Genomic DNA, 15,366 nt, shown 5'->3' with positions numbered 1-15,366 from the left:
GTAATTGGGAGGCACCTGGGAGGCACCTTGGAGGCCAGCCGCTGAAGCATGACGTCGTGGATGCGGAAAAGGAAGAGAAGTGAACGAGCGAACGGAAGCTGAAAGTGTGGGGAAGCAATTGCCCACAATGATCATGGGGAAACAGGCCACGTCGCGTTCGACTTGGAGAAAATAGCCTGAAATGTGAAGGAAGCGTGATGGCATTTTGCGCGTCGTTCCTATAACAGAAGTGAGGCTGTTGTAGCGATGATGGCAATTATATGACTTTATGGTTCCCTCACTGGAGTCGACGATTCCCTCCTTGTTCCAATTCCCTTCCTCACCTGCACGCGCTGACCGACGACCATGGACCTCTCCACAAATACCATCCGCGATTTCCTCACGAACCCTATACACACACGATGGGTAGCGCCGTTGTTACTAGCTGGCGAGGCCTTGCTGTGTGCTCTGATCATATGGAGGGTGCCGTATACCGAGATTGATTGGGAGACATACATGGTTCAAGTGCGGTTGTTCCTCGACGGTGAAAGAAGCTATCTGAAAATTTCCGGGCCTACTGGTCCGCTGGTCTACCCTGCTCTTCATGTCTATATCTACTCGATCCTCTACACCCTCACCAATGCGGGCACAGACATCCTGCGAGCCCAGATCATCTTTGCGGCCTTGTACCTCGTCACGCTGGCTCTGGTATTCGCGTGCTATAGACGAGTGGGAGCTCCGCCTTGGCTTCTGATCCCGCTGGTACTGAGCAAGAGGATGCATTCTATATTCTTGCTGAGGTTATTCAACGACTGCTGGGCCACACTCTTCCTCTGGGCAGCTATTTACCTTCTGCAACGTCGAAAATTTGAGGGCGGGGGGTTCGTCTGGGGATTGGGCCTAGGTGTAAAGATGACTTTACTTCTAGCTGCCCCCGCGGTGGGAGTTGTTTTGTTGCAAGCTGTCGGAAGAGGTGACGCAGTGTTCACTGGGCTCTACATCGCGGCTGTGCACATCCTCATGGCCCTGCCCTTCTTCGGCCAGGACCAAGACACCGGCTTGTCGTACTTCTCTCGCTCATTTGATCTGAGCAGGCAGTTCTTGTACAAGTGGACTGTCAACTGGAGATTCGTCGACGAGGAGACATTTCTGTCTCGCCCCTTCGCCATTAGCCTCTTGGTTATCCACGTCTCCCTGCTGCTCCTGTTCTTCCAGACGAAATGGGTCAGACCGAGCGCCTCGAGTCTGGTCGAATTTGTGAGGAAGTATGTCGGCGGTATGAGGGAGGTGGAAGAGAGGAGCATTGCGAAAAAGATTACGCCAACTTTCGCGACGGACGTCGTTCTCAGCGGTATGGTCATAGGTCTGCTGTGTGCGCGGAGTCTGCATTACCAGTTCTTCGCGTATCTTGGATGGGCTACGCCGTATCTGTTGTGGAGGCCCGGTGGACATCCGGCCTTGGTACTGATGATGTGGGCGCTCCAGGAATATGCTTGGTTGGTGTACCCGAGCACGACTGTGAGCTCCATACTGGTGGTGTCGCAGCTGGCTATTCAAGCCATGTTTTCTCTGATCGCACCACCAGTTGACCACATCAGTGTTCCACCAACGAAGGCGGAAGAACTGCGAAGTTGAAAAAACAGATATCACCAATCTCAATCCTCCTCGTCATCAGATGGTGGCATCTTGCCCACCAGTGATTCCTCCTCTTCGCTGTCTTCTGCTGCCGCCTTCTTGACGAATTCTTGTGGCCAGAAGGGCCGCTTCCTCCATGCTTTCTCGTCGCGGACAATGTTCACGATTTCTCCTTGGATCTTGTTTTCACGAGCAGCTGTGGTGGTGGTGTCGACAAGGACATATCCGCCGCGTCTGACAAAGATGGTCCCTCGAAATCGAGCTTCGAGTTCGGCAAGGAGTTCGGATGAGGCTGGTGTTTGCACGGTGTACAGGTCTTTTCCATGAGCCTTGACCACGCGTGCGATCAGTTGACCCGAGGCCAACGTGTCAGGAGGAGTGAGGGTCTCTTCTGCGGCATTCCGGATCTTGCGGCGAGACATGGCACGTACTGGAGCAGATTTGGCCGTGGTGAATCCGGTTCGCGGGCGGGTGCAAGTTGCGGTGACCTGAACTTCGACTGCGGGAAAATCTGAGCGGGGATGCGATGCCGCTTGGGGGCGGTGCCGCATGCGGAAATCTTGCCGCCGGCTTCTGTTGAGAATCTGGAATCTTTCCCACTCAACATCACGCATTCTATGAAGCCGGCTTTATCAGCTGCTCTGCATTGCAGCGGAGTCGGCGATACGATGCGCTCGAATCATGAATTCATGTTGCTCCAGCATGTGGGCTCCGAGCAATGATCAGCAGTATTCCAGCCCCGCAATGTCCAAAATGCCCTCCTGCAGCAAAGCAATGGCTATTTCAAATTTCTGCATCGCAGCTCACGACCTCAAACCTGCACCACTTGCTACATAGGCTGATGAAATCAGGCCACAACAGAGAGGCGTGATATTGACTCTGTAGGTATATGAACGTCCTCTCCTACCGATCGAGACTCTGCTGCCTTTTGCTGTGGCTCCCTCGTTTACCGTTGCCGATCGTCGCGCACATAATCTCAGCCCACGATGTCTGTCCAAGCCTTTGGCGCCTTCATCACCCACGAAAGCGGTCCTGCTCCCGGCCTCACGGGACCGGCGGCCGTTGTACACAAAGACAGTATTACCAGCGTAACACCTACCGAGCATGAGCTTGACGAGCTACAATGGGGCAGTCGACTCAATGGACCACGGACTGCATCCTCACGAAATGCGTCACCGACAGGACGGGCAGTTCCTCTGACACCTGACGAACTCGAGCGCAGTCAGCCACCTACACCGAAGCGAGATCAAGCCGTCGACGCCATCGTGCACTCTGTCTCGAATCCACCACGAAATCGATGGCGGCTGGCAGCTTCCTGTGTCATGTTCTTCGTCATGGGGCTCAATGACGCCGCCACTGGTGCATTGATTCCTTACCTGGAGGAGGAATACAGCATTGGTTATGCCATTGTCTCGTTGATCTTCATCACAAACGCTCTAGGATTCATTTCGGTGACACCCTTCATCCAGCTTATCGAAGCTCGGCTCGGCCGTTCTCGCTCTTACCTGATCGCGACAGCACTGATGAGCGCCGGTTACATAGCCATTGTCTGTACTCCACCCTTTCCCGTCGTTGTTCTCAGCTTCTACTTTCTCGGCTGCGGAATGGGGGTGTTCTTGGCCATGACCAACACATTTATTGTGAACTTGCTTAATGGCACTGTCATTCTGGGCTTCTGTCACGGTCTTTACGGAGTAAGCACGTCCTTTCCAGTACCGCATCCTTCGAAGCTAATCCATGGCAGTTGGGCGGCATCGTCTCTCCGCTGATAGCCACAAACATGGTCTCCAGCGGTATCCATTGGGCTTATTTCTACTTCATTCCCCTTAGCCTCGCCGTGTTCTCGTTCTTCTTCATGGGGTGGTCGTTCTTGGGTTTTGAGAAGGACGCTGCGGTCCAGCTACTCTCATCCCTACAACGCACTGCTTCACGGCAAGCTACTGCGCTGGGGGAGCCTACCAAGAAACTGGTCCTCAGAAAGGCTGTCAGAAACAAGACAACTCTTCTTGGTGCAATTTTCATATTGTGAGTGAGTGCCTTCTATCTGATGATCAATTGCCTGACGTCTCGTAGCTTCTACCAAGGAGCTGAGGTGGCCATCTCTGGATGGGTTATCTCTTACCTCATCCACTATCGGCGTGGCGATCCGTCGCATGTCGGTAATGTCACATCGGGTTTCTGGGGAGGCATCACTTTGGGCAGATTCATCCTGACTCACTTTGCTCAGAAGATCGGCGAGAAAGTGGCCGTGATTGTCCTGATCACCGGAGCAGCCGTCTGTCAACTCCTGGTCTGGCTGGTACCAAATATTATAGGGAACGCCGTGGCCGAGTCTGTTGTCGGCCTGTTCTTGGGACCAATCTACCCATGTGCTACTGCTGTCTTTGCCAGATTATTGCCCAGGGACATTCAGATCAGCAGCCTGTCAGTCGTGACGTCGATGGGCAGCTCTGGTGGCGCCCTAGTACCTTTCATCACTGGTATATTGGCGCAGAAACTGAGCACGGTTGTCCTTCATCCGGTGGTTCTGATCTCATTTGGCGGAATGACAATGACGTGGCTCATGCTGCCACGCATCGGAAAGAGGGCGGAATAGTGCACGTTCTCTTGACTTGATCTCACTGATCATTCACTTCACGTGGCTCGACATATGCCCGCCAAGACCGCCTCTTCCGACTCCACTCCCATTGTATCGATTTCACCTCGGATCGAACAGCTGCACGCACAAGATTTATCTCGTGGACGACCAAAACTCCGGCACGGTCTCGACCCAAACGCTTCTGAAACAAGTCCTGAAAGTCCGAACCGCAGCTTGACTGGCTCGGCCTGAGCTGGGGAACGCCACCTGCTCTAGTGACATGATACCGTGGTGGGACGAAATTCCATCTCGTCACACATGTGTGTACCAAATTCTAGCAAGGGTACAAGTCGCTTGTCATGGATCAACCCAGTGACGGTTCCAAACAACCTCGGAGCCTGCGCAAACAGCTGTACCAATGGGCCCGTCGAGCGATCAAGCAATGCTTCGATGAGGGTGCTGAGCAGTCTGTTTCCTCTTTCTCGCCCCATCCAGCACATGGTTGCCCTACAACTCCTCCACATCACGACGCGGACAGTCGCTATGGCGGTCTGGGTTCACCGGCGCCAGTCGACATTTACCGCTTGCGGTTCAAGGTGTGTGATCTTCCTCAAAACTCTCTGCCTCACCCTGTCATGTCGCTTTGATACGTAAGCAACAGCATCCCATTGTTCGATAGCCACCATTCATTCCCATATTACATCATTCTGTCACTTGCTATTGTGAACAACCGGGAACCTGCAACCGACTGCAGACTGTCACTCTCTCCATGTCATCGTCAGTGCAGATGCATTCGCAATGCACAATACCTTATCAGCTCCCAGATCCCTCCTACCTGTACAGAGGGACTTAGTCCTTATGAAACAGACAACATAAGGATGCCCTAGTCTCTCTTCATCTACACATGGACTTCCATCTACTCTTAACCGTGCATATATTGTCATATCTAACAATCTTGCTCCAGGCGTCACCACTGCCAGCCACCAATTTGACCCTCACCACGAATGCCACTAGCTCAACAACCGTCTGCAAGCAATATCCTCCCGTCATCAACATTGTCTGCGCTGATATCCTTGGAGACGTTCACAGCGCCACAACCTACGTCAAGCGGGATCTGGGGTTTCAGGGTCAGATCGGAGAGTATGTGCTGCTCAGCTACGGCGACACCCTATACAGCGATCCCCGTTACAGCGATACATGGCGAGGGATGACGAGCGACTCGGTGGCTGTAGCTACGCACAACCCTCTCGTGGTTGTCGATCCCGTTCTGAACTCGGACGGCTATCCTCCACAATTTTGCCCGCTGATATCCTCCTTTGGGGAAGATCCAGCCGAGTGTGCCTTGGGCATCACTAATGTCGTTGAGACCACCGTCTGGAATGAAGGAATCATGTTCTTTCTCCTCAACCACCGTCCAAATGGGACGAACAATCTCATGGGCGCAGGCGTTGCCTCCGTCACGCTCGATACATCCTCCTACCCTCCGGTTCCGCAGATCAGCCGTCTACCTCCCCAATACTGGTGGGATGCCACATGCGAGCCCTGGTATGGTGACGTCTGCGCTTTGCGGTGGGACGACCACATCTACGCATACGGCCATGGCATCGAGGGCAATCCGTGGGTGTACCTCGCAAGAGTCCGTGCAGATGAAGCAACAAATGTCAACTGCTACGAATACTGGAATGGAGCAACATGGCAGAGCGAGAGACTCAATGGAATTGCGATCGGGGAGAAAGAGAGCGTATTCTGGCAGATCAACCAGGGTCAAGTCATCTGGTCGAGCTACTTTGGCTGTTTTCTCTTCGTGTACTGTGGTATGTTACTGGCCGCCCCTCTTGTCAGAATCCAGAAATTTACGATCGAACAGACAACTGGATGAACTCGAAGGTGCTTCTGAAGAGCGCTCAGCGCCCTGAAGGACCGTGGTCGGACCCGATTACATTGTATCAAGCGAGACCTCTGACGGACGGCAGCTCGATCTACGCCGCTGTGCCACATCCGTATTTCGACGAGAGCGGGAAGACCTTGGTGGTTACCTTTACCAATCACCCAAACACCATTCAGGCTGTGCGGATCGTGTTCGGTTAGGTGTGTTGGTGAGGGAAGGATTGCCCCAAGTCATTCTTAAGGAGCCCGCGTAGGCGCAGGCAGACTGCCATGATCCGAGCACATGTTGTGGAGAGACTGCGAGGGAAGTGATGTGGTGGCCGCTTAATCCCCTCTAGGTAGACTCCTTCAATTCATGACCACAATCTTGTTCTCAAAATGGGTATCTTCTTTGTCAATTCGTCACCTTTCCATTTTCTGCTCGCAAGTAATTCCGACACACGCATGTTGTATGTGGCACACCTGCGGTGGCCGCGACGCACTACACCTCAAACACGACCCGTGATCTCGTCCTCATACCTGCCTCATCTCCAGTCCATTTCCTACCACTTCGAAATTGATTTTTACTCGGCACCGATATCTCTCTCTTATCTCCTCCACCAGAATGAATTGGAACGCCCTGGCTCGATGAGAACCGACCAGAAGTTGTCAGTTACTTTTCGCCTGAGTGTGATGAAAGAATGGCGCCTGGTTTGCAGACGACTCGCCGAGGGAAGAGGTGGACATAGCGGCAAGCAAGCGGCAGCAAGGCCCGCCAGCAATAGGACAATCGGTTGGAGAAGTGATATGCGCAAGTGGACGACGAGCTTGATTGTTCATGGTCTATCTGGTGCTAATTACACCGCGCAGCCCAGGGCCATTACCGACAAGGAGCAGGAGCAAGAAGAGGAGTAGCGGCAGGAATGAGGCAACACGGCTCAGCTGGGATTTCACAAGGTAGGAGGTAAGGTCTCCATTCCGTCCTCTGACTGTTTGGCCGTCTTGACGGCGTTGACTGTCATTATTTCAGGCTTTTGCCGGCGCTCGAAACCCTGTGTTCTACTGAAGGACGAATACCTGCATCTCGATATGTCTCGATGATTCGGATACTTGGCCTAAGATAATGGTTACCCCCTCTATCCACATCTCTTGGGACCTTCAAGCTTGTCAGAAGAATTTAGTACATCATTTTTATGGTACCTCCACCCTGCTCGATCCAACCCAACCTGCTTCCAATGGCCTGTCGGTCACCGGTTAGCCATCTAGGCGCAGATCTCGCATTTATACATGAGCGTTCCAGCTGCATGACTCGGCTACTCAGTTGGCTCTATCTCGCCCTACCCCTTCCACACGAAATTCTGGTTGACGGTCCCCGCACACAAAGGCCTCAACGCCATGCCATAGTCGCCTCCATTCGGTGTCCTCAACAGTGTGTGGATATGAAACTTCGCAGGCTCCTTGTTGGTCAAGAATACACCCGAGTGGTGGTCAAACTCGACAATCACGACCGGGGACTGAATCCGGAAGTAGAAAGGGGAGTCGTTGTCGAAGCCGCCGATCCACGAGAAATACGTCTCCGAGTAGAAGGCCTGGTATTCGGCCAGGCGGATGCCACGGGCCTTCTCCGGCAAGTAGAGGAGGTATTGAGTCAGGATGGCGGTGACGAGGTCTTGTTGGTGCTGGCCCAGCGTCGAGACGACGACACCCTCGTACGGCACGACGCGGTTGTCGCGGTACGCGCCGCACAGGTGGCGTTGGTCGTCGTGGTTCCAGCGGCCCTCGGGCATGGCGGGGTCGCGCATCGCCTTGTAGGTCTGGACTTTGGCCTGCACATCCGGGGTCGCAGAGAGGGACTGCATGAGCTGGAGGCCCAGTTTCTCCTCCTCGTGCAGGATGCGCGTGCCCTTGTAGGGACCATGGTCTATGATGTTGGGTTCTGCGCCTGTGAACCACGGCGAGACCACGATCTGGGCACGATACAGGAACACGTTCAGGCACAGGTGGTGGCCGTAGAAGCTGAATCCCCACGGCGCGGTCGTGGACGGCGTGCCGAACACCACGAAGTTGTACGAGTATTCGTTCATCACGGCCGTCCCGTTCACCAGCTCGCCCAGGAATCCGTTGATGCGCATGGCGGAGATGGCTTTCTCGTACCCCTCCGGAGAGAGCGTCGCGCTCAGGACGGCGAGCACGTCGTCCCGCACCAGCGGATCGAGTTCGTCCAGCCGGATGCCCTTGTCGCTTAGGAGGAATTCGGGGTTCGACCACGTCCGCCACTCGGGGCTGTCGATGTGGTATTGGAGTCTTGCGGTCTGGGCGGGCGAGAGGTGCGACACGAGCGTCTCTGTCTTGGAGACGATGTCCGCCATGGGGATGCCTTCGTCCTGGATCTTGAACAGGTCATGTCGCACCGTGCCGTCGCTGGTCACGCCCTTGAACGGCTCTTTGAGCAGTTCGAGCCAGTGCTTGTAAAGGGCGTGGATCCAGGGCGGGATGCCGGATTCTTTGAACGCATCGGCGTAGACGTGGGCGTCTTGTTTGGCCATGGTGGTGAAGCGCGGGATGGAAAGGTCGGGGAGGTATTCGCGGTATGCGCTGGCAGGTGTTGAGTCGGCCATCTTGGGGACGTCCTTTAGGAGGAAGATGTGAGTAGAGGGGAGTGATGTCTGCTGTATGATGTTGTCCGGTCGAGATTGCGTTTGCCGGGATTTTGGCTTCCAGCTTCCAGCTTCCAACCCTGTTGATACGATCTCCTCGCTCGAGCTGTGCTTTTCTCTGCCTCTCAGTGACGAGCTTGAAGCTTGAAGAATGACGCAGCGAGTGTGCGCTGGCTTATCCGGTGTGCGCTTGGAATCGCTTGTGAGGTCAGTCGCAAGCGTGTCGAAGGCTTCGATCTGGGCCGACTTGACCTATCCTACCTCTTTACAATATTGACTACAGTTCGTTAACATCAAGTCGATTCAATGCGAGATGTTTCAACCAGACCAAGAAGACGTCGTCCCCGCGAAGCACATGTGGGGCAATCAATGGTGGCCAGCCGCCGTCTTCGGAAGAGGCACCCATTAATTACACACACTGCGGTAATAAGCCACACCCAGTTCTGCTCAGTTCTGGAGTACTTGGACGCCCTCGGGACGTCGATGATCCGATCCGACATGTCCCGACTACTTCTCGTTTGCACCGTTTCCTCCTTGCACATAATTAACATATCAAGCTGAGATCAACCACGAAGCCTCAGAAGTCAGCATGCTCAGGAAGGCGGCAACTCCTGCACCATGGAAGCGTAAGATGGTCCGTCTTCCCCCTCCTTGCGCCAAAGCTCACTTTGAATTTGAGGATTGGTCCGCTTCGTTCCTCGGCGGGATTCGTCCAAAATCCTCGTGGGACAGCCTCGAGACGATAACATCGACGTCGGACTTGCTGTGCGGAAAGGCCAGGATGTCGCTGTCGACATCTTCTCGGGGATGTCCGTTTTGTCGCCCGGTCAAGAGACTGGGACTAGCGCGATCATCGACAGGGTGCTTTCTCCCCTGGCAGGGACTGAGGTCGGCACCATCCGGTGTATTGGCTTGAATGTGAGGATGTTTTGCCTCTGAAAGCCAACGCAAATCAGCTGATCAGCTTCACCAACTGCCAGTACAAGCAACATGCCGCAGAGGTCAATATGGCCTTGCCGACCGTGCCGACCGTGTTCATGTGAGTGGAGTTGATCGCGCTACAAAAATCCATCCAGTTATCTAAACACGAAACCCGGCCAGGAAACCAGATACATCTCTCGGTGATCCTTGGCCCGCTCCCACTGTTCTACCAAAGATCACACAGCTCGACGACTGTGGCGACTATGAGGCCGAGCTCGCGGTCGTGATTGGCAAAACGGCCAAGAACGTCTCGGAAGCTGACGCCATGTCTTGCGTGTTAGGATACACTGCCTGCAATGACGTCTCCAGCCGCACACCGCAGTTCGCGCAGAGCCAATGGAGCTTTTCGAAAGGGTTTGATGGCGCCTGTCCCATTGGGCCGGCACTGGTGTCGCCGTTGATGATTCCTGATCCGTCGAAACTTCGCGTCCGTGGGCGGAAGAACGGAGCCGTGCTGCAAGATTGCGGGACGGACGATTTGATCTTCTCGATCGCGAAGCTGATCAGCTTCTTGTCCCAGGGCACCACGTTACCGCCTGGCACGTTGATCATCACGGGCACGCCGGCGGGGGTGGGCATCGTGAGGAAGCCGAAGGTCACAATTATGCAGGGCGACGAGTTCCACGTCGAGATCTTGCCCCACATTGGCACATTGGTGAATGTGTTTGCAAACGAGCAGTGAGGGCGTGCCGAGAGCTTTGTCTGGTCTGAGCTTCTCGTGACGAGTGGCTTGCATTCCTCAGTTGCCTCGTCGCACAGACATCCAATCCAAGAGACTGCGCTTCCTGGCTGCAATGCTTCGTGGCCGCTCGACCCCCCGCGACACCTTCTCACTGCGTACTTGGCCCTAAGCACCGTTCCTTGTCGGGTAACATTAGCTCGCACGGTACAAGAGGTGGATAGTTCATGCTTTGAAATGCATGAGCGGGTCGAAAAGATGGCTTTGTTGGACGAGCGCAAAGACGTCCGAAACAACCGCATCCAGACCGAGACATCCGCAAGTGGAAGTCAATAGTCGCAGCGAGCGTCCTTATATCTGGGCTTAGAGGGGAAGCAGTCCATTAGATCAGACAGCGTCGCCCACACGGTGCTCCTTCTTGGTCAAAAATTCGCCGATCTCGCCGCGGCGTTCTATACGAGCCAGGATGCACATCTCTGCCGGAAACACCCTCTCGACGGTCGTTGTCGCTGTCTTCGCCTTCGGAGTACTCGGTGTGGCGCAGGAAATTCCTCAAATCACCCCACCCGCCATGCCCCCAATGAGCGACAATCAAACGTGGATGATCACACCTCCGTTGACACCAGATGACGCGGACTACGTCGACGAGTCGGATTTCGCAAGGCTCGCGAAGAGATCACCCCCCGCTGGCTCCTACATATGCGACGGTACAAACTGGGCAGGCAACTGCAAATGGACGGCAGTGAGGGACTACCAATGCTTCGACTATCCCGCCAACGCTGCTTCTTCGTTCGGGGTAAGCTCCTCCTATCTCGCGGATCTTTGACTCTTGGGCTCACCCTATTCTGGATGAAAGCCCCTCCGCTAAGACTCTACTGACGTCCCTTTTCTGTCCTAGCCTCCTCAAGCCTGGCAATGCAAGATCTTCTACAGTAAAGGATGCGCACCCGGCACCGGCACCGACGGAAAGCTCACATACCCGGGCACCGCAAATCTGCGAGCCACGTACAACAGAATCGACAAGCCAGGGTCGTACATGTGCAGGATGTGCAATACCGTGCCTGGGGATCATCCCTGGTAAGTACAAAGCCCAACTCAGGCCGAGGTTCTAGTGCTGTCGCCCATTCGGGTTGTCAGGCTACAGAATGGATCCATACATGCCGTACGGGATTGTTTGTATTTTGACTGACGAGGATGTTTCTTTGGTAGTGTCAACAACAATGCGCCGGACTTTTATTTCGCACAAGTCAAGTACGGATATGGAGGTGACGGGAATACGTGCACGTCTTGGGATACCAACATAGGGACGACCACGAAGTATACCTGTTTACCGCAGGCGACTGTTGATCCTCACTTCGTATAGGGTGGTGAAGGGAGGATGAGGGGGTGATGGGAGAAAATCGCATTGCTTCTCTACCTGCGTCTGCCGCCTCCGTTGGGGAGGGAAAGGCATCGGTGGCGGTAGGGATCTTCGGGTGCAGGCGGCATGCCAGTTGGGGAGGCAGTCAGACTTCACTGACTACTACTACCAGGTGGTACTCGTCTCGGCAGAACCAGAATGCGCACTCCTCGAGGCCGTCACGCTGAAGGGATGAGAGAGCGAAGTCAATCGACACATCGCCATGGAATCGGCGTTTTGGTAACATCGTAGCAGAAGCAGTTGGCGGTACGGTCGAGAAAACACACATTTCGACCACGAGTGACTGGTGACTGCTCGCTTTGCCGTGCCGTGATACGTAAATACAGTAGCATTGCCTGCCCGCCCAATTCTGAGTGCCGCCAACCCTATACTGTGCACGTGGCACTATCCCCTTGCTTCGATGTTCGATACTGCAGTCTGCAGTTCCAACGAGAAAGCAGCCCCGAGGCGGAGGGAGCAGAGGGAGCGCGCAAAATCCTCTGCTGTAGATCAATCAATTCTACAGAACCCCTTGTGCTGTCGGGGCTTGTAATTAACGATGAACCGCGTCCAGCCGTCGGGACGCTGTCAAGTGTGCACCCCCGGCACCATAAGCCCAAAGATTTGGTCTGGAGCAGAGAACCGTGGGGAAGAAAAAGCCGTGCGCAATTTCTTACGATGGGAATTCCCCCATGTGCTTTACTTGTACTGTTCTAACTACCAACCAGATTGCGCCGACGGTCGACCGTCGGACGTCTCGGATTGGCCGGGTCCAACTACTAACTAAATTGCGCCGACAGTCGACCATCGGATGTCTCAGAGCACCAGCTACCAAGTCAACGCGTCTAGGACGACAACAACCTACACACCTTAAGCACTCAACGTGAATAACACCCGAGAGACAGTACCCCAGCAAGGCAGTTACGAACGAACTTAGTATAGAGAGTCTCGAGCAGGACCGTGTCATTACTTAGGCAACGAGAATCGAGCCTAATAATAGCTACTCTACTATCGACAGATCCGTAATCAGCGGCTCCTCTTTCCCGAAAATTTGCCATTATTATCTCTTGGCCGCACCTCAGCTAGGCTTCCTAGATAAACGTGTTAAAAAGGGAGACTTTAAGCTCCATGCCGTCTAATTCTCTACAGTACCAATCCGGCGGTGGTGGGCAAAAAGGAGGGAGGAAATGTTCCAAACGATAAGACCGCGTACAGTCGCCCACTGTGGACGGAAATTACTTACTGCACTGCACATCCCTGAGATGCCCAGGCGTGCGAATGCGAATGCGAATGCGAATGTGAATATTTTGGCGGGTTGAGTGCGGAGTACTAATTATGCGACGTTTTCAGAGGGCGATGTTGACATGTTAGGTCATATTGAGATGGCATCGGTGGGTGTTCAGGTGCTATCTTTGGCGTGGAGTGATCAGAGGGCATCGGATAAAAGTATTGCTAATGATTAATATCCAACGGCATCCAACGAGATTGCACTTTATCGAAAGTGCTTAGTCCTCCAACGAGGTCCAACAGTGTCTACTAGTACTGTGTAGGAGGAAACCGAGTCAGGTTGCGTTAGGTGCCTCTCCTGTTGATACTGTAGATGCTGTCAGGAAGAGGTCCATAGCCTCTGGGACTTGCCCAAAAAGACTGAGAATCAAGGCAATCCATACCTACCTAAGATCTTGGACCCCTTAGCTTATATGCTGCCTAAACCCGGTTCATACCACATACATCCTGTATCGCCAGCAATTCCAGCCCAAGACAGACAACGACATCGCACTTTACAAAAGGTGCCTAGTCTCCAACGAGATCTAACAACGTCTAACAATGTCCACGAGTAAACTGTATCAGGTTGCGTAGGGGACTTCTCCTCAGATCGCCTGCAAAAATCCACCAGGCGAAACGTAGAAAACAGCATCACACTTTACCGAAAGTGCTTAGTTCTCCAACGAGATCTAACACGATCTAACGCTACCCAACGACACTGCAGGAAATGTTGCAAAGAGAAGCTCCGACGCACTTCACAGGAAATGCTCTAAAGGGAAGCTCACTTCCCGCGCAGATCAAACGGATGGCGGGCAGATCTGAGCGGAATGTGTCTCCGCTGCTTGACGTCACGGCTATTGAACCACCTGATGCGCAGTGCTTGGTAGGTCCGAAGCACGTATCCTGGTGGTCACTTGTATATTTGCTCTGTGTGATTCGGTTACAACAGGTCTTGAAAACACAGGAAGAAGCAGAATGCCCGCTACTACGAGAAGCAAGACCAATCTACAGCAAACCCACCTGGAGGATTTCGAGAACAAGCCGAAGAAAGAGAAAGCTACCACGTCCAAGTCACGACGCCAGGATACATCGAAATCCAAAGACACCACAGCACGCGCCAAGCGCAAACAACCGGAGCACGAGGAAAAGCCTCAGAAAACTTTCCGGCCGACGAAGAAGCAAAAGGAGACGCACGACGAGGCTTCCATCAAACCCGAGGAAGGTGTAGAAGACAACAAGCCCGTCATCATAAATCGCGCGCCAGTGTTACAGCTATGGGCCGCTTGTGTTGCCCAGAAGCTCTACCCCAACCTGTCCTGGAGCACGCATTTGAGCATCGGCTCCGCCGTGTCCGCGCTATGTGCCATTTCAAAGGGTCGTGCCATCGGCACGATTGACCAGCCGAATGACGATCCGGACAAGAAAGCCGAGAAGGAAAAGAAGAAGCGGTCCGCTGAGAAGGGAGCCGACGACGAGGTCGACGTCATGTCCTTCAAGCTCTTGTTGGAGGATGGCAGTGCGATCGTTTCTGGGACGCCACAGAAGGCCAACGAGGCGGCTTTGATTAAAAAGTATGGAGAAGCCGAGTACGCGAGGACGAAGAAAACGATGGAGGAAGCAATTGATATGTTCGAGGCCAGGGCTAAGAAAGGCGAGTTGAACAGAACCGCGTTTCACATGTATGAGGAGTTTCGTCCGAGCGTGCAGCATGGGCAGGGCGGATGGGGTAAGAAGGGAGAACTGAGGTTGGAGAAAATCAGGGAGCTTGCGGAGAAGCGGTGAGTTCAGTGTTAGGAGCAGCTTTGCGGTTCGGAAGCATGTTTGAATATGTGTTGGATGCTGGAGGTGGGCACGAAGTTGCGTCTGGGACCGGTGCATACCAACTCAGCAATGCGCCCGCATTTCACCAAGGACAAGCTCATCCACGGCAGGGAGTCGCCATGGAAAGCTCCGCTGCTTGACGCATAATGATCAGTGCCCGCGCGGGTTCACAGGTGTCCTGCTTGATTTGTTCTTTCATGACGATAACGGACACGGCCTGGTTGCAGACCGCTTTGGCTGGTCGATCTGTTCCCGCCCCGTGCCAGCCGAAGCGCGAATGCTTTGACGCGAGAGCAGCACTGCGCACAGAGTGTCGTTTTCTCAGTCCCTGGAATTGGGGCGTAAATTTGCTGAGCACCGCTGGGTGGATGTGTGGAGACGCGTGGACGCTTTTGAAGACGAGTCACTGTGTGATTGCGCAAATGTGCCTTTCGTGTCAACGCGAGTGCTCTTGGACTTTTGCCGATATCATGAGACTCTCGCGCAAAGTGTGGGACAAGTGACG

The 15,366-nt window shown here is 54.0% G+C and overlaps 8 protein-coding genes across 8 annotated transcripts; 6 read left to right on the top strand and 2 right to left on the bottom strand.

Annotated features, from left to right (window-relative positions):
• Nucleotides 1-345: 345 nt before the first annotated feature.
• On the top strand, nt 346-1,614 carry G647_07402 (uncharacterized protein; the record flags this gene model as incomplete). Its single annotated transcript, XM_008731718.1, has 1 exon — nt 346-1,614. The coding sequence occupies one exon, from the start codon at nt 346-348 to the stop codon at nt 1,612-1,614; it is 1,269 nt and encodes a 422-aa protein (XP_008729940.1).
• A 20-nt stretch (nt 1,615-1,634) lies between these two features.
• G647_07401 (uncharacterized protein) lies at nt 1,635-2,036 on the bottom strand (the record flags this gene model as incomplete). The annotated part of the gene is made up of 1 exon (XM_008731717.1): nt 1,635-2,036. One exon carries the CDS (start codon nt 2,034-2,036, stop codon nt 1,635-1,637), a length of 402 nt encoding a protein of 133 aa, XP_008729939.1.
• A 564-nt stretch (nt 2,037-2,600) lies between these two features.
• G647_07400 (uncharacterized protein) lies at nt 2,601-4,210 on the top strand (the record flags this gene model as incomplete). The annotated part of the gene is made up of 3 exons (XM_008731716.1): nt 2,601-3,308; nt 3,359-3,639; nt 3,688-4,210. The coding sequence occupies 3 exons, from the start codon at nt 2,601-2,603 to the stop codon at nt 4,208-4,210; spliced, it is 1,512 nt and encodes a 503-aa protein (XP_008729938.1).
• Nucleotides 4,211-5,399: 1,189 nt separating this feature from the next.
• Nucleotides 5,400-6,280, top strand: G647_07399 (uncharacterized protein; the record flags this gene model as incomplete). Its single annotated transcript, XM_008731715.1, has 2 exons — nt 5,400-6,006; nt 6,060-6,280. 2 exons carry the CDS (start codon nt 5,400-5,402, stop codon nt 6,278-6,280), a joined length of 828 nt encoding a protein of 275 aa, XP_008729937.1.
• A 1,115-nt stretch (nt 6,281-7,395) lies between these two features.
• G647_07398 (uncharacterized protein) lies at nt 7,396-8,676 on the bottom strand (the record flags this gene model as incomplete). The annotated part of the gene is made up of 1 exon (XM_008731714.1): nt 7,396-8,676. The coding sequence occupies one exon, from the start codon at nt 8,674-8,676 to the stop codon at nt 7,396-7,398; it is 1,281 nt and encodes a 426-aa protein (XP_008729936.1).
• A 628-nt stretch (nt 8,677-9,304) lies between these two features.
• Nucleotides 9,305-10,378, top strand: G647_07397 (uncharacterized protein; the record flags this gene model as incomplete). Its single annotated transcript, XM_008731713.1, has 4 exons — nt 9,305-9,341; nt 9,395-9,633; nt 9,696-9,754; nt 9,817-10,378. The coding sequence occupies 4 exons, from the start codon at nt 9,305-9,307 to the stop codon at nt 10,376-10,378; spliced, it is 897 nt and encodes a 298-aa protein (XP_008729935.1).
• Nucleotides 10,379-10,946: 568 nt separating this feature from the next.
• On the top strand, nt 10,947-11,456 carry G647_07396 (uncharacterized protein; the record flags this gene model as incomplete). The annotated part of the gene is made up of 2 exons (XM_008731712.1): nt 10,947-11,171; nt 11,274-11,456. 2 exons carry the CDS (start codon nt 10,947-10,949, stop codon nt 11,454-11,456), a joined length of 408 nt encoding a protein of 135 aa, XP_008729934.1.
• A 2,559-nt stretch (nt 11,457-14,015) lies between these two features.
• G647_07395 (uncharacterized protein) lies at nt 14,016-14,822 on the top strand (the record flags this gene model as incomplete). Its single annotated transcript, XM_008731711.1, has 1 exon — nt 14,016-14,822. The coding sequence occupies one exon, from the start codon at nt 14,016-14,018 to the stop codon at nt 14,820-14,822; it is 807 nt and encodes a 268-aa protein (XP_008729933.1).
• Between the last annotated feature and the right edge of the window lie 544 nt (nt 14,823-15,366).

This window comes from Cladophialophora carrionii, assembly GCF_000365165.1.
Source record: "Cladophialophora carrionii CBS 160.54 unplaced genomic scaffold supercont1.6, whole genome shotgun sequence".
Taxonomy (NCBI): Eukaryota; Fungi; Ascomycota; class Eurotiomycetes; order Chaetothyriales; family Herpotrichiellaceae; genus Cladophialophora; species Cladophialophora carrionii.
Note: the sequence above shows the minus strand (reverse complement) of the source record. Positions and strands in the feature narration are given on the sequence as shown.